This window comes from Alternaria burnsii (assembly GCF_013036055.1).
Source record: "Alternaria burnsii strain CBS107.38 chromosome Unknown 705, whole genome shotgun sequence".
NCBI lineage: Eukaryota > Fungi > Ascomycota > Dothideomycetes > Pleosporales > Pleosporaceae > Alternaria > Alternaria burnsii.
In genome coordinates this window covers 730,835-746,722 of record NW_024066107.1, presented here as the reverse complement: position 1 = coordinate 746,722, position 15,888 = coordinate 730,835, and the positions used below count along the sequence as shown (strand labels likewise).

Here is a 15,888-nt window from a genome sequence, read left to right as displayed (position 1 = left end):
GTCGTTCAGGAACGAGAGGGTCGCGTCTACGGCCGCGTCAGGTACCATTGTCAGGCCTGTGTTAAAGCCGCGTGGGCCGATGACGAAGCGCTCGCCCCACTAGCTGATCCCAGCCATCCCAATATGAGCTGTGGCTGTTCGTCGTGGCTAACTTTAGCTCGCGAACACGAAGACGGAAACATTGGGTTTGTACAAATATACAAACACAAGACTGACGATCATGCTTAATCGTACAACTGGATAAAATGACGCCATACATGCGCACCGTAACATTGAGATACGAAGGGCATCTGGATGTTTCCACAAGATTGTGCACCAAAATTATCCAATCTGAGTGTCGCCGCACGCGGCCGCCAGTGTTTGAACAAGATAGCCTCGTACTAGAAAAGGAGATGGGCGGACGATGTGAAAAGGTAATACGGAGACATACAGATACGAGACTCCGGTCCAATGCAGTCCACCTCATAAACTCGTAAGATGCCGTCTATGAACCATCATGCACCTGAAAGCGCAGTGTACATTGAGTCGTAGTCATAATTCTTCTAATATGTTATTCGCCCCAGTGCGACAATCAACAACTCCAACCGCTCATGGCCAGAAAAAAGAAGGCGCGAGGTACACTTCATTTGCTTATACAAAAAAGGCTAACCAGTGCAGTAAGTCTTCATGCCTTTACAACTCAGCTTCACCTGCTCATGAAGAAGGGCAAGATCTACCGCGTCTTCTTTATCTCCGTAGCCCACCCTTCAATCCCCTCCCCTTTACTACCGACAGGGATATTCAGATCCATACCCTCCATACCCTTCGTGTCCTTCAAAAAGTCATGTCCTGCCATTCCACCCGCATTTGCTCGGTCCACTGGCAACAGCTCTAACATGGGTAACAAGAAATCGGCAATCTTCTTACTCTCCTCGGCGCTGAAATGATACTTCTCGTGGAGGACGTCGGGAAGAGCCCAGTGTCGTAATCGGTGAATGTTTCGGAGTTCGCCCTTGCGGTTGAATATTTCCTGAGACCATTTTCCTGACATGCACAGACCCTTTGGGAAGGTGCCTAGGAGTTCGATGATCTGTGCGATGTGGTCATCGTCTTTGCCGTATTTTGTGCCAGACTGTGGGTCAAAGAGGTAGTCGCCAGTGATGAGTTCGAATGTCTAGTGATGTCAGCTCGTGTCTCTCGTGTTGATTAGCGCTCCTACCATTGCGGCCATACTCCAGACATCAGTACTAGCACCCCATTTACTACCCAGGATAACTTCTGGTGACCTATATTGTCTAGTCTGAATGTCATTGGTAAAGTGATGGCCGACCCAGCAGGCGTTTCCAAGATCGGCAATCTTAACTGAAATGGTTTCAAAGGCGTTTTCGACTTGCTGCTCGAGCTCTGTCTTGCCGGACGAGCTGCTGGGTTTGTCGAGGCTGATGCCTGATACTTCCTTGGTAAGAAGATCGCTGAAGGAATTAGTACGCTTCCCAATGTGGATAACTTCACAACTTACGCGGACTTCTCCCGTTGCTTCTGCGCGTCGTCTTCGGTAGACGACTTGATACCGAGCCGTTCTGCCATGGATAGGCTGGGAGTAGCGGATGGAGTTGCTAGAGCACCACTCATTACGACACCGTCTGATGAAGAAGGAGGACTCGGAATAGTCGTGGGGGAGTCTTTACCTGTACCCTCGCTCATGACCTTGTTGAGACTTTGTGGACCTCCCATGCCAGGGAAGCTAGAGATGTCGGCGTGGTTGAAGCTCGCGTTGAGTGGACTAGGGAGCGGTTGACTTCCTGTGATGAGGGTCCTCCGTCTCCGCCTGCCGTTCCTCACGCTGTCTTCGCTGTCTTTCTTCTTTGGTTCATCCTTTACGTATGTCTTTACGATCTGTTCGACGTCGCCAATCTCGATGAGAACATTCTCGGGCTTCAAATCGGTGTGAATGATGCCGCACTCGCGGTGGAGGTAGTCGAGGCCGAGCAAGACTTGCTTTGTGATCTGCTTGACCAGAGGCATGGGTATACCTCGGTGGTTCCACCTCTTGATCAGGCCCAACAAATTCTCTCCTAGCACTTCAAAAACCATGCAGACGTGAACACCGTTGGGGCCCTTGTGGTTGAAAGAATCGAGTAGGCTGACGACATGTTTCCGGCCGGGGTGTTTTTCGTTCGCGTCGACTACCTTCTTGAGGAGTTTAATCTCGTCGAGCGCGGTCTCTGTGTAATGCGCAGCGGAGCGCACGACCTTGAGGGCGACGTGCTTGCCGTTGGTGTTATCCCTCGACAGCCAGACGGTCGAAAAATGACCCCACCCAAGCTTGCGCACAATTGTGTACTTGCCGTCCTTGTACTCCTCACCCACCTGGACGGGGTGGTAGCCGCCCTTGCAGTAGTCCTCAGAGTCCTCCTCGTCGGCTGTGTTTTCGGCTTCATCGACCGACGACGACGACGAGTCGGGCGAGTGGCTTAATTGGTTTCCGTACATCTTGTGCTGGGCAAGCGGCGAGTTGGCGTTCTGCACACTGCGGGGTTGGAGTTAGTATAGGGTTGCTGCAGTCAGATCATGTCTTGGGCGGTGCATGTGTGCGCGCGCATTAAAATGAGTGGAGAAGTGGCGCAGTGTTTGGGGTGGGCGGGTGAAAGATGGGGGGCTTTGGGCGGTGGCAGCAGAGGTGTGGTGGTGGTGGTGAACGTACTTGTACTGAAAGGACCCCGTCGAACCAGCGGGCGAAGCGTTCTGGTTGCCCTGGCCCTCGGTGGTGATTATCGGCTTCAGGTCCTGGCCCTTCCGTCGCTTCTTTCCGCCGTTACTGTTCGCCGCCTGCGCGACCTGCTTCGCCTTGTTGATGGCCGCCTTCTTCATGTCGGTGCCATTCATGGTGGCTTTCCCCGCCACGCGCTGGGCTGTGGGCGGGCCTGAGGCTCGAGGGCTGCTGGGATGCGATGTACGGTTAGGCGCTGGGGACGCGTTGGGCAGCGCTCATGGACAGAGGCAGACTATGGGCTTGGATATATATTATGAGGGCAGTGTGGCTCTCTCGTCGCACTGCCTCGCGATTTCTTCAATTGCTGGAGACGGGCTTAGCGCTCCCCTCGCCAGCCTATCGATGTCTGGCTCCTGATTGGTGCTAACGTGGGGGATTGCACGGATGCGAGGTGCTGCAACGACCACGGGTGATGACTCGCTGGGCGGGATGCGGTCTGCGGTATTAATTCAGTTGGACTCGCCTCTCGGAGAATTCGCTGTGACTTGGGATGGTAATAGAGGTGGTGACGGATGGCTGGATGCGCGTCAAAGCCGGAGGAAGCGGTAAGAAGCAGGTGAGACGAATTATGACATCAGTCGACGCCTACAAATAGTCGCCTGCTACCACATTAGTCCCTCCTCAGAAGCCAGTTTTGCCCAAAAAGCCTTGCGTCTTTGCTCGTCTAGCGCACCAAGTTCCTGGCCTACATCTATCGGCCCGGGTAGCAATGAGGGAGGCTTGCTGCCAGCAATGCTTGTTGTTGCGACCCGATCCGTCACATTACACGTGGGACGTCAACATCACGCATCTTGACAGCACTTGGAGAAACCCTGGATTGCATCATCGTACCTTCGTCTTCTCCAGCCTTTGTTCTTGTTGCCAGACAGATACGCCTGTTGCGGAAAGAGCCATGCGCCTTGTTGCTCAGCCCAACCCCCAAGGCAGGAGCCACAGCAACCCCACCGCCATATCATACATGTTTGCCCAAACCGTGACCTTGAAGAAATCGCTATGCAAAACTATAAATATCCTATATCCTACATTCCACATCGGCCTCTTCCATTAGGACCTGCTAACACCTGATCTGCAAGTCATGCTGGAATCATCATCTGCATGTCTGGTTGCGGAGAGCCGCACCAGCCGCTACTTGGCCGAGACCGCTGCCATCCACTTCTGCTCGTCCTTCTTGTCGAAATGCAGGAGCATTCCCAGTACGGGGATGAGTTGTTGCTGGTACTTTTTGTCACGTTGCTCGAGGAACTGTAACAATACGTTCTTCAAGTACACGTAGTCGATTGCTTCTGCAACAGCTCCACCGCCCTTTGGTATCGGTGACGCTATGCGCGATCGTGATGACTCAATCGAGGATCTCGAGGATTGAGCAACGGACTCAGGGCCACGTGTCTTCAAAGTTCGTAGCTCGTCGGACATTGTCTGCTGTTCATCAGTATCTTGTACGTCAATTGTTGCTGAAGAACGTACCTTGCTAGACTTTTGAAGCTTCTCCAGACGGCCTTGGGTCTCGTCGAATGCCCGTCGCAAATCGCTCTTTTCTTTTTCCAACTCGTGAGCCTGCTTCTCGCTTTCATCAAGTGCGTCCCGGAGTTGGCTCATGGCGAGCCTGACCTCTGAAGCTTCTTCGCTAGCCTGTGCGGCCCGCCTCTCAAGATCTTCTGTCTGCTTGCGGAGCTCCCTTTCAGAAGTCACAAGGTCTTCTTTGTCCTCAACAGCGCGCGCTTGTGCACGTTCAGCGTCGCGGACCTTCTGCTTCAGTTCCTCAAGTTCCCGGGCTCGTCGGCGGCTGAATGTGCTGGCTTGCTCCTCTGCACGCTCGCGCTCCTCAACTGCAAGGTCGAGGCGCTCCTGCATCTCACGCACACGTGTTTCAGCTCGTCCTTGAGCGTCATTCAACAACCTTCTCATCGTCTCAGCTTCGCGTCCGCGTTCGCTTAGCAATCGATGCGCGTCGGCAAGCTCCTCTTCCAGGCTCTCGCTTCGGGAGCGCACTTCTTTCATCTGAGTACTCATCTCTTGTACCTGGTCCTGCATGCTGCTCACGAAGTCTTGCGCGCTCGCAGATTGGGCTGACTTCATCTGAATTTCTTCACGTAGGCTCCCGACTTCGCGAGTGAGCTTCGCGGCTTCTTCTTCCAGATCATGCACCTTCTTGCGTGATGCTTTGAGCTCGTCCTGTGCCTTGGTCAAGTCTTTCGTCAACTTGTCTCGGGTCTCGATGACGTCTTTCCGCTCCGTCTCGGAGTTCTGAAGGTCTCGCTGAATCTTTCTGTTCGTCTCCTCCAGCGCAAGCCTCTGGCTGGTTTCCTGTTTGATCTTGTCATTGAGAGTTTTGATGTCGCTTTCCTTGGTTGATAGCTGGGACCGGTATTCGGTGATTTCCGACCTGAGATCTTTCTCGCGGTTTTCCAATCGTCGGACTTCTGTAGTCTTGCTGGTGAGCTCATCCCTGGTAGTGCGTAACTCGACCACCTCCTTGCGCAACGACGTGAGCTCAGGCTGCGCCTTTTGCAACACCTCTCTCATGTCGGTGAGGTCTTTAAAACGAGATGCAGCAAGCTTCTCTGCAACCGAAAGATCAGTCTGCAGAGTTTCTGCTTTTGACTTTAGGTCTGTGAACTCTGCCGTCAGTGCCTCTCTTTCTTGCTGCGATGACTCCTGAGACGCTTTGCTAGTCTTCAGTTCGGCAATCTCAGCCTCCAGCTTGCCCAGGTTCTCCTGAAGTGCCGCCTTTTCGGCTTGCAACGTCTTGACCTTGTCCTTAGCCTCAGTATGCTCAAGGCCGTAATCAAGAAGATCCTGACGCAAAGTGTCAATCTCTTCCTGCATATCTTCCTGGTCCTTGGCCTTCTTTTTGAGCAGGTCGATAGATGATGCCTTCTCAGCCACCTCAGTCTGCAGTGCGTCGATTGCTGCAGCCTTCTCTTCCAGATCAGACTTCAGCTGTGCAACGTTCTTCAAAGCATCCTCAAGTTGTGATGGTGTGAACTCTGCATCACGAGGGCTGAGTAGCCCTTCAGTGTCTCCAGCTTCACTAGGTGTTGCTTCGGGCGTCAACGCTCCGCTAGCCGCGGGCCCGTTTCCTCCCTTCTTGTTCTTCTTGTTACGAGCCCTCTTCTTTGCCGCTGCGCTTTGGGGAGCTTGAGCAGGAGTTACTTGTGGTAGTTGGACCGGTTCTGGTTTGGTGGTCGTCGTCTTCTTCTCGTCATTGACTTTCTGCAAGTCTTTCTTTGCTTGTTCGAGGTCGGCCAAGGCACTGTCACGCTTTGTCTCTGCAGTCTTGAGTTGTTCGCGCACTCTGCTGAGCAGCCCGTCCATGGCCTCGTTCCGCTTCTCGGCCTTGACGTGTGTTTCGCGCAATTGAGAAAGTTCACCCTGGAGCTCTTCGATTCGCCGTTGAAGCTCTTGCACCTGATCGTTTTCCACAATCTTCTCTCCTTTATCTGCATGTAGATCCTCTAGTTCTTTGGCCGTTGAATCGAGCTTAGCCTTGAGCTCGGCGATGGTCTTTTCACTTTGGTCATGCGTATCCTTGTGTTTCTGGAGCTCTCCTTCGGCACTGTCAACTTTTGACTTGAGATCAGCGATTGTGTTGTTGAGCTCTTTCTCACGATCATCGGCGTCCTTTGATAGCCTTTGATGCGTATCCTTGAACGTGTTTAGATCATTTGTCGTAGTCTCCAAGTTTTGCATGAACGACTGAGCGGACTCTTGCGCCGTGGAAAGCTCGTTCTTGAGCGACTTGTTCTCCTCTTCGAGCTTTCCGATCTTCTCTTCGCTCTCCTGTAGCTGTGACTGCAAGCGAGGCAGTTCGCTATCGTACGAGAAGAAGTCTTCGGTCTCTTCGGCGGTCTCGGTCTGCTTAGACGCTTTGGAAGGGGATGAAGGTGCGACGGATTCAGTCTGCGTGGTAGAGTCATCCTGTGCAGCCTCGTTGGTCGCCGGCGCCTGTGACTTTAGGGTCTCCACCTCATCCGTGGCCTCCTTTGCGCGTTTCTCCGCATCCTCGAGCCTTTTGTTGAGCTCGTCGCGTTCTTTGGACACCCGCTTGAGTTCCTCCATGAGCATATCACTCTTGACGTTGAGTTGGCCTAGGTATTCGACAAATGCGCCAGTGTCGCTGATGGAGGTGAGAGGCGTGTATTCGCGGAGGGAGCTTTCAAAGGCCTCGATTGCGCCCACTCTGGCGTGTGCGATGCGGTACGACCGTAGGAGTTCTGGTAAGGGAATTAGCTTGGCGCATACAAACACGAGACATCACAAACCGGTATACTTGGGCTCAAGTTTGTCTAACCTGCGCAACCGCAATTTGACCTCTGGCGGTATCTCCGGTGGCTGTTCTGGCTTCTCTTCTATTTCAGCAGTTGGTCCCTCGGTCTCCTCCTTCTTGCCATCGCCATTCTCAGCACTGGCTTCTACGGGCTGCGCCTTCTCCTTGAGTCGCGGTGTGCCGGCTCGACTCGGCTGATCTTCTTCCTCTCCTATGACGAACTCAGGGTCAAACTCTGAGGGGTCAGGGCCCTTCCCTGCCAGCGCCGTCTTGCTGCTGTCGGCATCTTTCGATCTCGCTGTTCGCTTCGAAGGAGAAAGATTCCGCGAATTGGACCGCCGTGTTGTTGAGCTGGATCGCGCAGGTGTCGTCGGTGTGGTGGCTTTCTGGCGCGCTTGCTCTTCTGCTATTCTGGCGTCGATGGCTCCGCGAAGGCGCTGTGTCTCTCGTCAGCTTTCCTGGGGTGCAGCCTAGAAGAAGTTGAGGTACCTGGAACATGATGATGCTGGATTATGAAGACGTATAGCAAGGCATGCAAGAAGACAAGTAACAAACTTGGTTAATGGAATATCAGACACCGAAGCATGGGAGACAAACACTATTCTGACACGTTCTGGGGTCCGTCGCGGCTAAGTGACATGGATCGCTATCGGGGGTCACGGCGCTAGCATCACGGTTCGGTAAGCTAGTGCGGCGGGAATCCTCACTTTTTCTCACGCAGCCTGTGTCCCCCACCACGACAACGACATTCTTGCGCAATGGCAAACGTCGAGATTTCCCTACCGCTGCCGGTTCTGCCTGAGGGCTGGGCTGGCGAGAAAGACTTCAAGGCCATCGGCCAGTTAAGCGAGGCAAACGACCGCAAGATCGAGCCTGTTGGCCCACACTTCCTCGCCTATGCCCGCAGAGTACGTTATATTCCAAGAACAACTCAATCATACATGCAGTACTGACGATCTGTCTGCAGAAGCGCAACAAGCGTACTTTCTCCGAGGATGACCGCATCCAGGCCCAGGCCAACGTCAAGAGCGTCGAGGAGGAGGATCCCGATGACATTGACGAGCCTGAGGACCCGGTCATGTTGCAGCGTGAGGCCAAGGACTGGAAGGTAACGACGATAGCACCAAGCATGCCGTGGAATTTTACTGATTCTTCTCCAGTCTCAAGACCACTACGCTGTGCTCGGCATAACCCGCTACCGATGGCGTGCCACCGACGAACAGATCAAGCGTGCCCACCGCAGGAAGGTGCTTAAGCATCACCCCGACAAGAAGGCTGCCAAGGGCGCAACCGAGGACGATCAATTTTTCAAGTGCATCCAAAAGGCCCACGAAGTTCTGTCCGACCCCGTCAGGAGGAGGCAGTTCGACTCCGTCGACGAGGGCGCTGAGGTTGAGCCACCTTCCAAGAAGGAGACGCAAAAGGGCAACTTCTACAAGCTTTGGGGCAAGGTCTTCGAGGCCGAGGGACGTTTCTCGAACAACCAGCCTGTGCCCAAGCTTGGCAATGCCAACAGCAGCAAGGAGGAGGTCGAGCACTTCTACAACTTCTGGTACAACTTCGACAGCTGGAGGACCTTTGAGTACCTCGATGAGGATGTTCCGGACGACAACGAGAACCGTGACCAGAAGCGTCACGTCGAACGCAAGAACCAAGCTGCGCGTCGCAAGAAGAAGACCGAGGACACCGCTCGTCTGAGGCACATGGTGGACGATGCCCTGGCTCTTGACGAACGTATCAAGAAGTTCCGTCAAGCAGAGAGCGCGCAGAAGAACAAGCGCCGTCTCGAAAAGGAGGCTGCTGAGAAGGCTGCAAAGGAAGAGGCCGAGAAGAAGAAGGCCGAGGAGGCCAAGGCTGCCGCTGAGAAGGAGGCTGCCGAAAAGGCCGCAAAGGCTGACAACAAGAAGGCGAAGGAGGCTGCAAAGAACGCAGCCAAGAAGAACAAGCGTGTTGTCCGTGGTGCTGTCAAGGACGCCAACTACTTCCACGGTGCCGGCGATGCGCCCGCTTCCCAAGTCGACGCCGCTCTCAACGACGTTGATCTTCTTATTGTCAAGATGGACAACGAGGAACTGGCTGCCATCACCAGCAAGCTCAACGGTGAGAAGGACGCCGGCAAGATCAAGGCGATCTTCCAGGAGGAGGCCCAGCGTCTCATTGGTGCTGCGAAGCTTACTCAGGGTGAGCTCAAGGCTTTGGCTTGAGAAATGCCTCATGCTGCACCCATTTCTTGATAGACATTTAGACCTGGACTTAACGGGAATAATGACATGCATGCATTCCGCCCCTTGTAACAATTGTTCTTATCTTTCGTCGTGAAGGTCTTCTCGAATTGACTCAATTCCAATCTTTGATTCTGCTTTACAGCGACACCAAAGATTGGCACCTCATCTGATGTCATTCCGTTCACATGTGTCAACGCATCCAGCGGCGCGTTCCGCGGTACGCCAGGGTCTGAACACGATGGATGCGGATCGCGCGACACACCACCAAGAAGCCAAGCATGCCGTCACCCGGAACAGGCAGTGCATTAACGACTACCAAACTTTGACCCGATCCTTCACTCCTCTCACACGACCTCTGCAGAGACTGCTACAACATTCCCCACCACCATCGTTAATCGCCCATTTACCCCGCGAGCAGCTAATTCCCCGCGCCAAGGACCCTGCCCACGACGCACAGCAGCACCGATCGCCTGCGCAAGCCCACGCCAGCAAGCTTCTCGCGGTCGGACCTCACTGACACTCCGCTCGCCTGATTGGACTTGGTGCAGGACCTCGTGCCCGTAATCTCACTCCAACATCACTATGAGCGCGTCCCCCACGTCGAGGGACGGCCGGCATGCGTCTCCAGCGCCTCGCAAGTCCTCAGCATCTTACAAAGTGAGCCCGCTGCAGCTCCCGACTGGCGGACACCTCGCGCAGGACAAGGTACGGCAGCCTTCTATCCAGTTTTTGGCACACAGAAATTCGTCGCTCCCCAGAGGCGCCCCCAGGCCCCGTGAACGACGTCGATTGTCATCACCGCCGCCTCCACCGTAAGTACTGGTTTACCATATGTCATGCGCTTCCCGTATGCCCGAGTGCTGGCGCATCTTTGCTCCTGTATGTTTCTGTCCAAGTGCTTATGGGGAGTAAAAATGGCGAAGTATGCTCCCAGTATGTCGGAGAATGCAGAGGAAGCACTCGATCTGGCGGCGTCTCACTCTGGTGATTACAAAGTCGTGGAACCACATGCTGACCTCGCCGTCTAGCGTTTTCCAACCTCGTGTATCTTTCGACACCTTCGACAAGCCTGCAGACTTCATCGAGGAGAGCTCTTTTACATTGATCGCCAAACACAAAGACTACGAGTACACCAAGCGTTCGCGGACGTTCCTATGTGGCTTCGACGAGAACGAGTACTCAGTATATGCTCTGCAATGGCTCATAAACGAGCTGGTCGACGACGGGGATGAGATAGTATGCCTCAGAGTGGTGGAGAAGGAAGATGCAATAGCCGGAGAGCGAAGCGTAGAGACTGGGCGATATCGTTCAGAGGCAGAGCATACCATGGCCGACATACAGAGCCGGAATCACGACAACAAGGCGATCAACCTCATATTGGAATTTTCAATTGGCAAGGTTAACAAAGTTATCGATGACATGGTGAGTTTGATCATGGATTAACTGTATCTCTCTCTGATGACCGTCCAGATCAATCTCTACGAACCCGCAATTCTTGTGGTCGGAACTCGAGGCAAGAGCTTAGGTGGATTCCAGGGATTACTTCCGGGTAGCGTGTCCAAGTACTGTCTCCAGCATTCACCAGTACCTGTCATCGTTGTCCGTCCCACATCGAAACGCGACAAAGCAAAGAGCAAGCGCACAAACGATCCAGATCGCCAAGGCTACAGAGAAATCCTCGCGAAGAGCGAAAGCCTTCCCGAGTTCAATAGTCCTCGCAACAGCTTCTTCGCGAACGAGGACGAGGCAGCGATAGTTGGAGGCGCAGCGACCGCACCCAAACCTGCAGCGGACACGCATCCTCTGGCACAGGTGGAACAAGCGCCAGACAGCAGCGAGGATGAACTGGACACCGGTACTAGTACTTTGGTTGGAGATGATCCTCGAAGTCCTGGTCCTATGATGAAGAGCCCACATCTACAAAACTTAGACAGTCCTGAGCTCAGTAGTCAATCTAGCAGCGAGGACGAGGACGATCAAGGCGGGGTATCAACTTCAGGGATCTCCGCTGTGGATAAAGTTACAGGCGCAACGGAGAAATTAAGCCTTGGCGAAGGAGATGCAGGTGGTGGAAATACGTCCATGTCCTACATGGACAGTCTCACCAGTGGAGCACAGGAAAAGTCCGAAGCCATTTCTTTGGCGCAGAGAGACTCGGAAGGCGCGTAGTGTTAGCATTAATACCCAAGATATGAGGCTCCCCACATCAGCCCTGAAGACGGTAAATTGTGGTGTTTCGGAAGCTGTTGCCAGACCCCGGTTTGATCGGCGTGACGTCGTTTCATGTGGCTGTGGCGCCAGGACATGCATGCGCGTCCCCTACGGTTCCCCAGCCTCGGCGGTCCCTCATTGCCTCACTTGCGTAACCTTACACATTCACAGGATCTCAATGTGTCAACGTATCCATACCGTGCCGCGTAATCGATGGATATACGCACCTCTCCCATAACCAGGACGAACTGGCAATACCAAGCAACCTCGCATTAGCTCCCGACCACCTGAACCGCCGATCCGATGTTCCCGATTCTCCAAGACGACTGCGACGAGTGCATGCCGGACTATGCCTTGCACCGGAGTCCGATGAAAGTGGCGGTATCGGCGCTACCTTTCATTCTTACCTTCTTGGTTGTCGCTTTTGTCGTGTCGCAGAGGCTCTTCCCTATCTTGTCTGGCAATGCGGATCGCAAAGCGCATCATGACGGTGCGCGGCTGCCTGGATCGATCCAGCGCGAAAGGACCTCGATTGTGAACCGCATACGCCCAAGTGCGCGATCGCTCGCAAGCATCATCTTCTCGACCAACTTTGCCCTTTCGGCTGTACTGGCCGAACTTATCCTCTGCGAAATCTCCAACACCGTAAACCGCGCCACACGAACACTAGCCCTCAAGATCACGCTACCTTCCCTGCTCTTCCTTCTTGTCGTCGCAACACCGGCTTTCGAAATCCACTCGATCATATCAGGGACGGGCCTGAACATTAATGGAGAGCAGAAGAGTCGACGCAGAGCAGCATGGGCATTGGAGCTTTGTGGATTGGCAGTATGGCTGGCAGGGTTTTGGTATCTTGGGCGAGGACTACTAGGCTCATATCTTCATGAAGAATCATATGAGCATGATCATACATTTAGCGAGGGTTGTCTAGAAAGAATTGGCATAATCGGCATCAGTCTGATGGCCTCACTAGCCGGATTCGCTGCCATATCTGCCCTCTGGCACACGTTCGGCGTCAAATACCGCCCAGTAAGCCCGCGAATTCCGTCTTAGTAGTGTGAGGCGCCTTCGACATATACTAATCTGGTACAGGTCACCGAGTCGGATATCGGTCGAAAGCAAGCCGGCATACAAGCTACAAACGACATGCTTCTGGCAAAAGAGAGCCGACTTCGTGCCGTTGAACGAAAACTTGCAGACAACCCTCAACAAGGTTTCATGGGTCGCGTAGTAGGATCGATCCGCGGAAACCCTGACGTCCAGGAGCGAAATACTCTACAGCTTGAGATACAAGGCCTCGAGACTATGCGCCATACACTTCAGAACTCCCTGACGGTGCTCCAAAACCGTCGACAAAATCAACTGCGCTCACATACTGCCAACGGGAAGCTGTTTAACATCGTCTCGTACATTTTCGCTATATACTGTGCGTACCGCATCATTGCGACCACTGTCACTTCCCTGCGTCGCTTCTCATCTCCGAATGCGAGCTTCGCAAGCAACGATCCTATCAACAACGTCCTCGCCCTACTAGCGAAGCATTGGGATCCAACTATTGACCGAGTTGCGTGGAGCCGCACCATCTCCTTCCTCCTCTCTGGCGTGATGCTACTATTATCGTTCAACAGCGTCCTCCAGACCTTCTATCTCTTCGCCAGAGTAGTGCCCGGTCTTCTGCACCACGCTAGAACAAATTTCGCCCTCATCATCTCGCAGATCACAGCGACCTATGTAATCAGTTCAGCGTTACTTCTTAGGAGCAATTTGCCTCCTGAGATGAAGAGCAAGATCGGTGATGCATTGGGTGCGCCATTAGAACCAGGCTTCACGGAGAGATGGTTCGAAGGCTGGTTCTTGACTGCCTGTGCAGCTACCGTGTTGGGTCTTTGGCTGGGTAAGCGGCTCAAAGGAGGAGAATGGGATGACGACGGTGATGGTGGTGATGCCGATATAGAGATGGGCAAGAATGCCTGATAGATCTGCGAAGCGAAGCGAAGCACGTAATCATCAACTCATGACAACATAAATGCATTAATCACAATTTCATACAACGCTGTACAAACATTTCGCACTCTCGGCACACCCACCGAGATGTCCGGACAGCTCGGCGAAGCCTATGGGGAAAGAGGCGCGCCCAACGCGTTGAGTGATAACAGCCACCGGCCGGGCATCGCTGCATGAACCACAAACGAACCTGTTAGCAAGCACCACACGCGCTTGCTAAGCATTGCATCCCCTGGCCCGCGAGCCCGCGATGGGCCCTTGCGCGCTGTTTGATTGAAAGTTGACGTCGATGTTGCCCGATTCAAGCGCGTTTCGCTATGTGACGTCAGGCCTAGTGGGGCATCTTCGCGCATGAAAAGAGGCAGAGGGGCAGCTTCGGAGGACAACTCCATCGACACTCTCACATCTTTTCACAAGCTCTACTACAGGTATGTTTCAATAATCAACGTGAAGTTTCACGAGTGTTGGCTAATCGACGAACAGACTACAAGTACAACTACTCAACTGTATGTTTATCCTGAAGCTCTCAGCTAGCTAGCCAGCCACCTCGAATCCACCTCCCAACTACTTCCACACGACTGAACGTTCATCTACTAACCTGCCATTCAGCCACCAAAACAACTCACATACCCACCACCCATCACAATGTCTGCCCCCAACGCCGGCCGCCAGTCCCCCGAGCCCGAGCGCCAATCCGGTGCGCAATCCGGCCAGACCTCCGACAACGTCAACCAACAAGGCGCCGGCCCCAAGGAGGGCGCTGAGAAGGCCAGCGACAACGCCAAGGACAGCCTGAGCTCAAACCCCCAACACACTCTGGAGAAGCACGCCGAGGAGACTACCTCTAAGAAGGTCTAAAGCGAGGATAGGAAATGTTGAAGTTTGCGATACCTTCCTTTCGATATGGCATCATAAGCCAGGACTCGGACGTAGGACCTATGTGAAATCATTAGGCGGTCTTGAGGATGAATGAATAAACGAATGATAATGTTCATATAACAATGTTTTGTGCTGTCCTTGTGTCTTGTTTGCGTGATTGATGCTTATGACTGTACGTTTATAGAGATGCACTATTTGTGCTTGTCGAAATATGTCTCGTACTCTTCTGTGCTATAGTCTACCCACTCTGTGTCTGACATCTTAAGAAGAAATAACACGGTAATTGAGGCGTATGCCAGACGCATTGTAAGATCTTACAAACAACACATCATCTAGATCATATGCATCTCCGTTATATTTAGGCTAGTGAATACTCTTGTTCTGCTTCTACGAAGTGTGCAACTAGAAATAATATTAGAGAGGGCTTGCATTCCCGCATTCAGTCGCTGCCTACTGCCCCGCCATGCTTACCTTGCCCACCGCGGCTCTGATGATCCGACCCCACTAAAGGATTTCGACATGCCATTTCCATCGTTAGTCCACTTACGCTTCGGACGTGGTTTTGCCGAGTACTCTAATTATACATCCGACACATTTGCCATCAATCCTCACTAGGGCGCTTGGTCTAGGGGTATGATTTGTAAGACACCACCGAACTTCCGCTCATTATCGTTCAACATCCTAACATTCCTCTTCAGTCGCTTCGCATCATCAAACGTGCGTACTTGTGAAAGGTCGTGGGTTCAATTCCCACAGCGTCCAGTACCTTCTTTTTTGCCATTTTTTTGGTCATGAGGGTAGAGTGTGAATGAACATGCAAGGAAGAGCGACAGCGAGACAAGCTGTACTTGACACGACTCTATAGTGCGTTCAACACATGCGTCTAGCTACTTTTTGCCCTCCGTATGCCCTAAAATTAGGCATACCGTCATGATTGCTGTCAAGCGAAGTTGCATCCCCTATACGATCGTTGTCTAGCGCATCTCCCGACACCACGCACATGGAGAGAAGCGACATGAGCTAGATACTCAATTGCGCCTAGTGTCTTGGAATTGGGGCAAAAGGCAAGGCACACACCTGTTGGCAGCCGGATCGAGTCGCTCGGCGAGTTATCTTCAAGATCTATCGTTCACCTTCCTGGAATGCGTAGATGTCACGCAAGGTCGTCACTTCGTCCCCTAAACGCATCGCTACCGATGTCACCCAGATACTAGCACAACCTTCAGGGAATGTTGAAGAGACAATGACCGCACTCGAGCTGCTGTCCATACCTGGTCAAAAGAAATGAGACGCGCGCGTTCTCGAGAAGCTGTCACTCCCAACGATCTCTAGGGTAATCACATCACCTTGTAAGACAACAAACCTCGATCGAAGCCATGAGGCTGGCTTGGTCGCACAAGACCTAAGAGTCGCGTAGACTGTGTTGACAGCAGATATCAGAATTTCCGGTAAGCCTGCCGGTGAGTTGTACACGTGGGTGTTAATCCTAGGGAGGCCTTAACTGTCGGGCTCTCCTACACCCACCTCCCTCTGTTCCGTCCCGATATCGC

General features: G+C 53.1%; 5 protein-coding genes across 5 annotated transcripts; 3 read left to right on the top strand and 2 right to left on the bottom strand.

The window, feature by feature from the left end:
- Window positions 1–712: 712 nt before the first annotated feature.
- On the bottom strand, window positions 713–2,865 carry GT037_000280 (serine threonine-protein kinase srpk2; the record flags this gene model as incomplete). The annotated part of the gene is made up of 4 exons (XM_038925327.1): window positions 713–1,153; window positions 1,199–1,451; window positions 1,499–2,509; window positions 2,684–2,865. The coding sequence occupies 4 exons, from the start codon at window positions 2,863–2,865 to the stop codon at window positions 713–715; spliced, it is 1,887 nt and encodes a 628-aa protein (XP_038791183.1).
- A 1,012-nt stretch (window positions 2,866–3,877) lies between these two features.
- GT037_000279 (leucine zipper protein 1) lies at window positions 3,878–7,517 on the bottom strand (the record flags this gene model as incomplete). The annotated part of the gene is made up of 4 exons (XM_038925326.1): window positions 3,878–4,168; window positions 4,217–6,966; window positions 7,015–7,456; window positions 7,509–7,517. The coding sequence occupies 4 exons, from the start codon at window positions 7,515–7,517 to the stop codon at window positions 3,878–3,880; spliced, it is 3,492 nt and encodes a 1,163-aa protein (XP_038791182.1).
- A 260-nt stretch (window positions 7,518–7,777) lies between these two features.
- GT037_000278 (uncharacterized protein) lies at window positions 7,778–9,223 on the top strand (the record flags this gene model as incomplete). Its single annotated transcript, XM_038925325.1, has 3 exons — window positions 7,778–7,927; window positions 7,987–8,127; window positions 8,180–9,223. 3 exons carry the CDS (start codon window positions 7,778–7,780, stop codon window positions 9,221–9,223), a joined length of 1,335 nt encoding a protein of 444 aa, XP_038791181.1.
- Window positions 9,224–9,826: 603 nt separating this feature from the next.
- Window positions 9,827–11,413, top strand: GT037_000277 (adenine nucleotide alpha hydrolases-like protein; the record flags this gene model as incomplete). Its single annotated transcript, XM_038925324.1, has 3 exons — window positions 9,827–10,056; window positions 10,273–10,666; window positions 10,715–11,413. The coding sequence occupies 3 exons, from the start codon at window positions 9,827–9,829 to the stop codon at window positions 11,411–11,413; spliced, it is 1,323 nt and encodes a 440-aa protein (XP_038791180.1).
- Window positions 11,414–11,758: 345 nt separating this feature from the next.
- GT037_000276 (g protein-coupled receptor protein) lies at window positions 11,759–14,317 on the top strand (the record flags this gene model as incomplete). Its single annotated transcript, XM_038925323.1, has 4 exons — window positions 11,759–12,484; window positions 12,548–13,349; window positions 13,943–13,965; window positions 14,069–14,317. The coding sequence occupies 4 exons, from the start codon at window positions 11,759–11,761 to the stop codon at window positions 14,315–14,317; spliced, it is 1,800 nt and encodes a 599-aa protein (XP_038791179.1).
- Window positions 14,318–15,888: the final 1,571 nt, after the last annotated feature.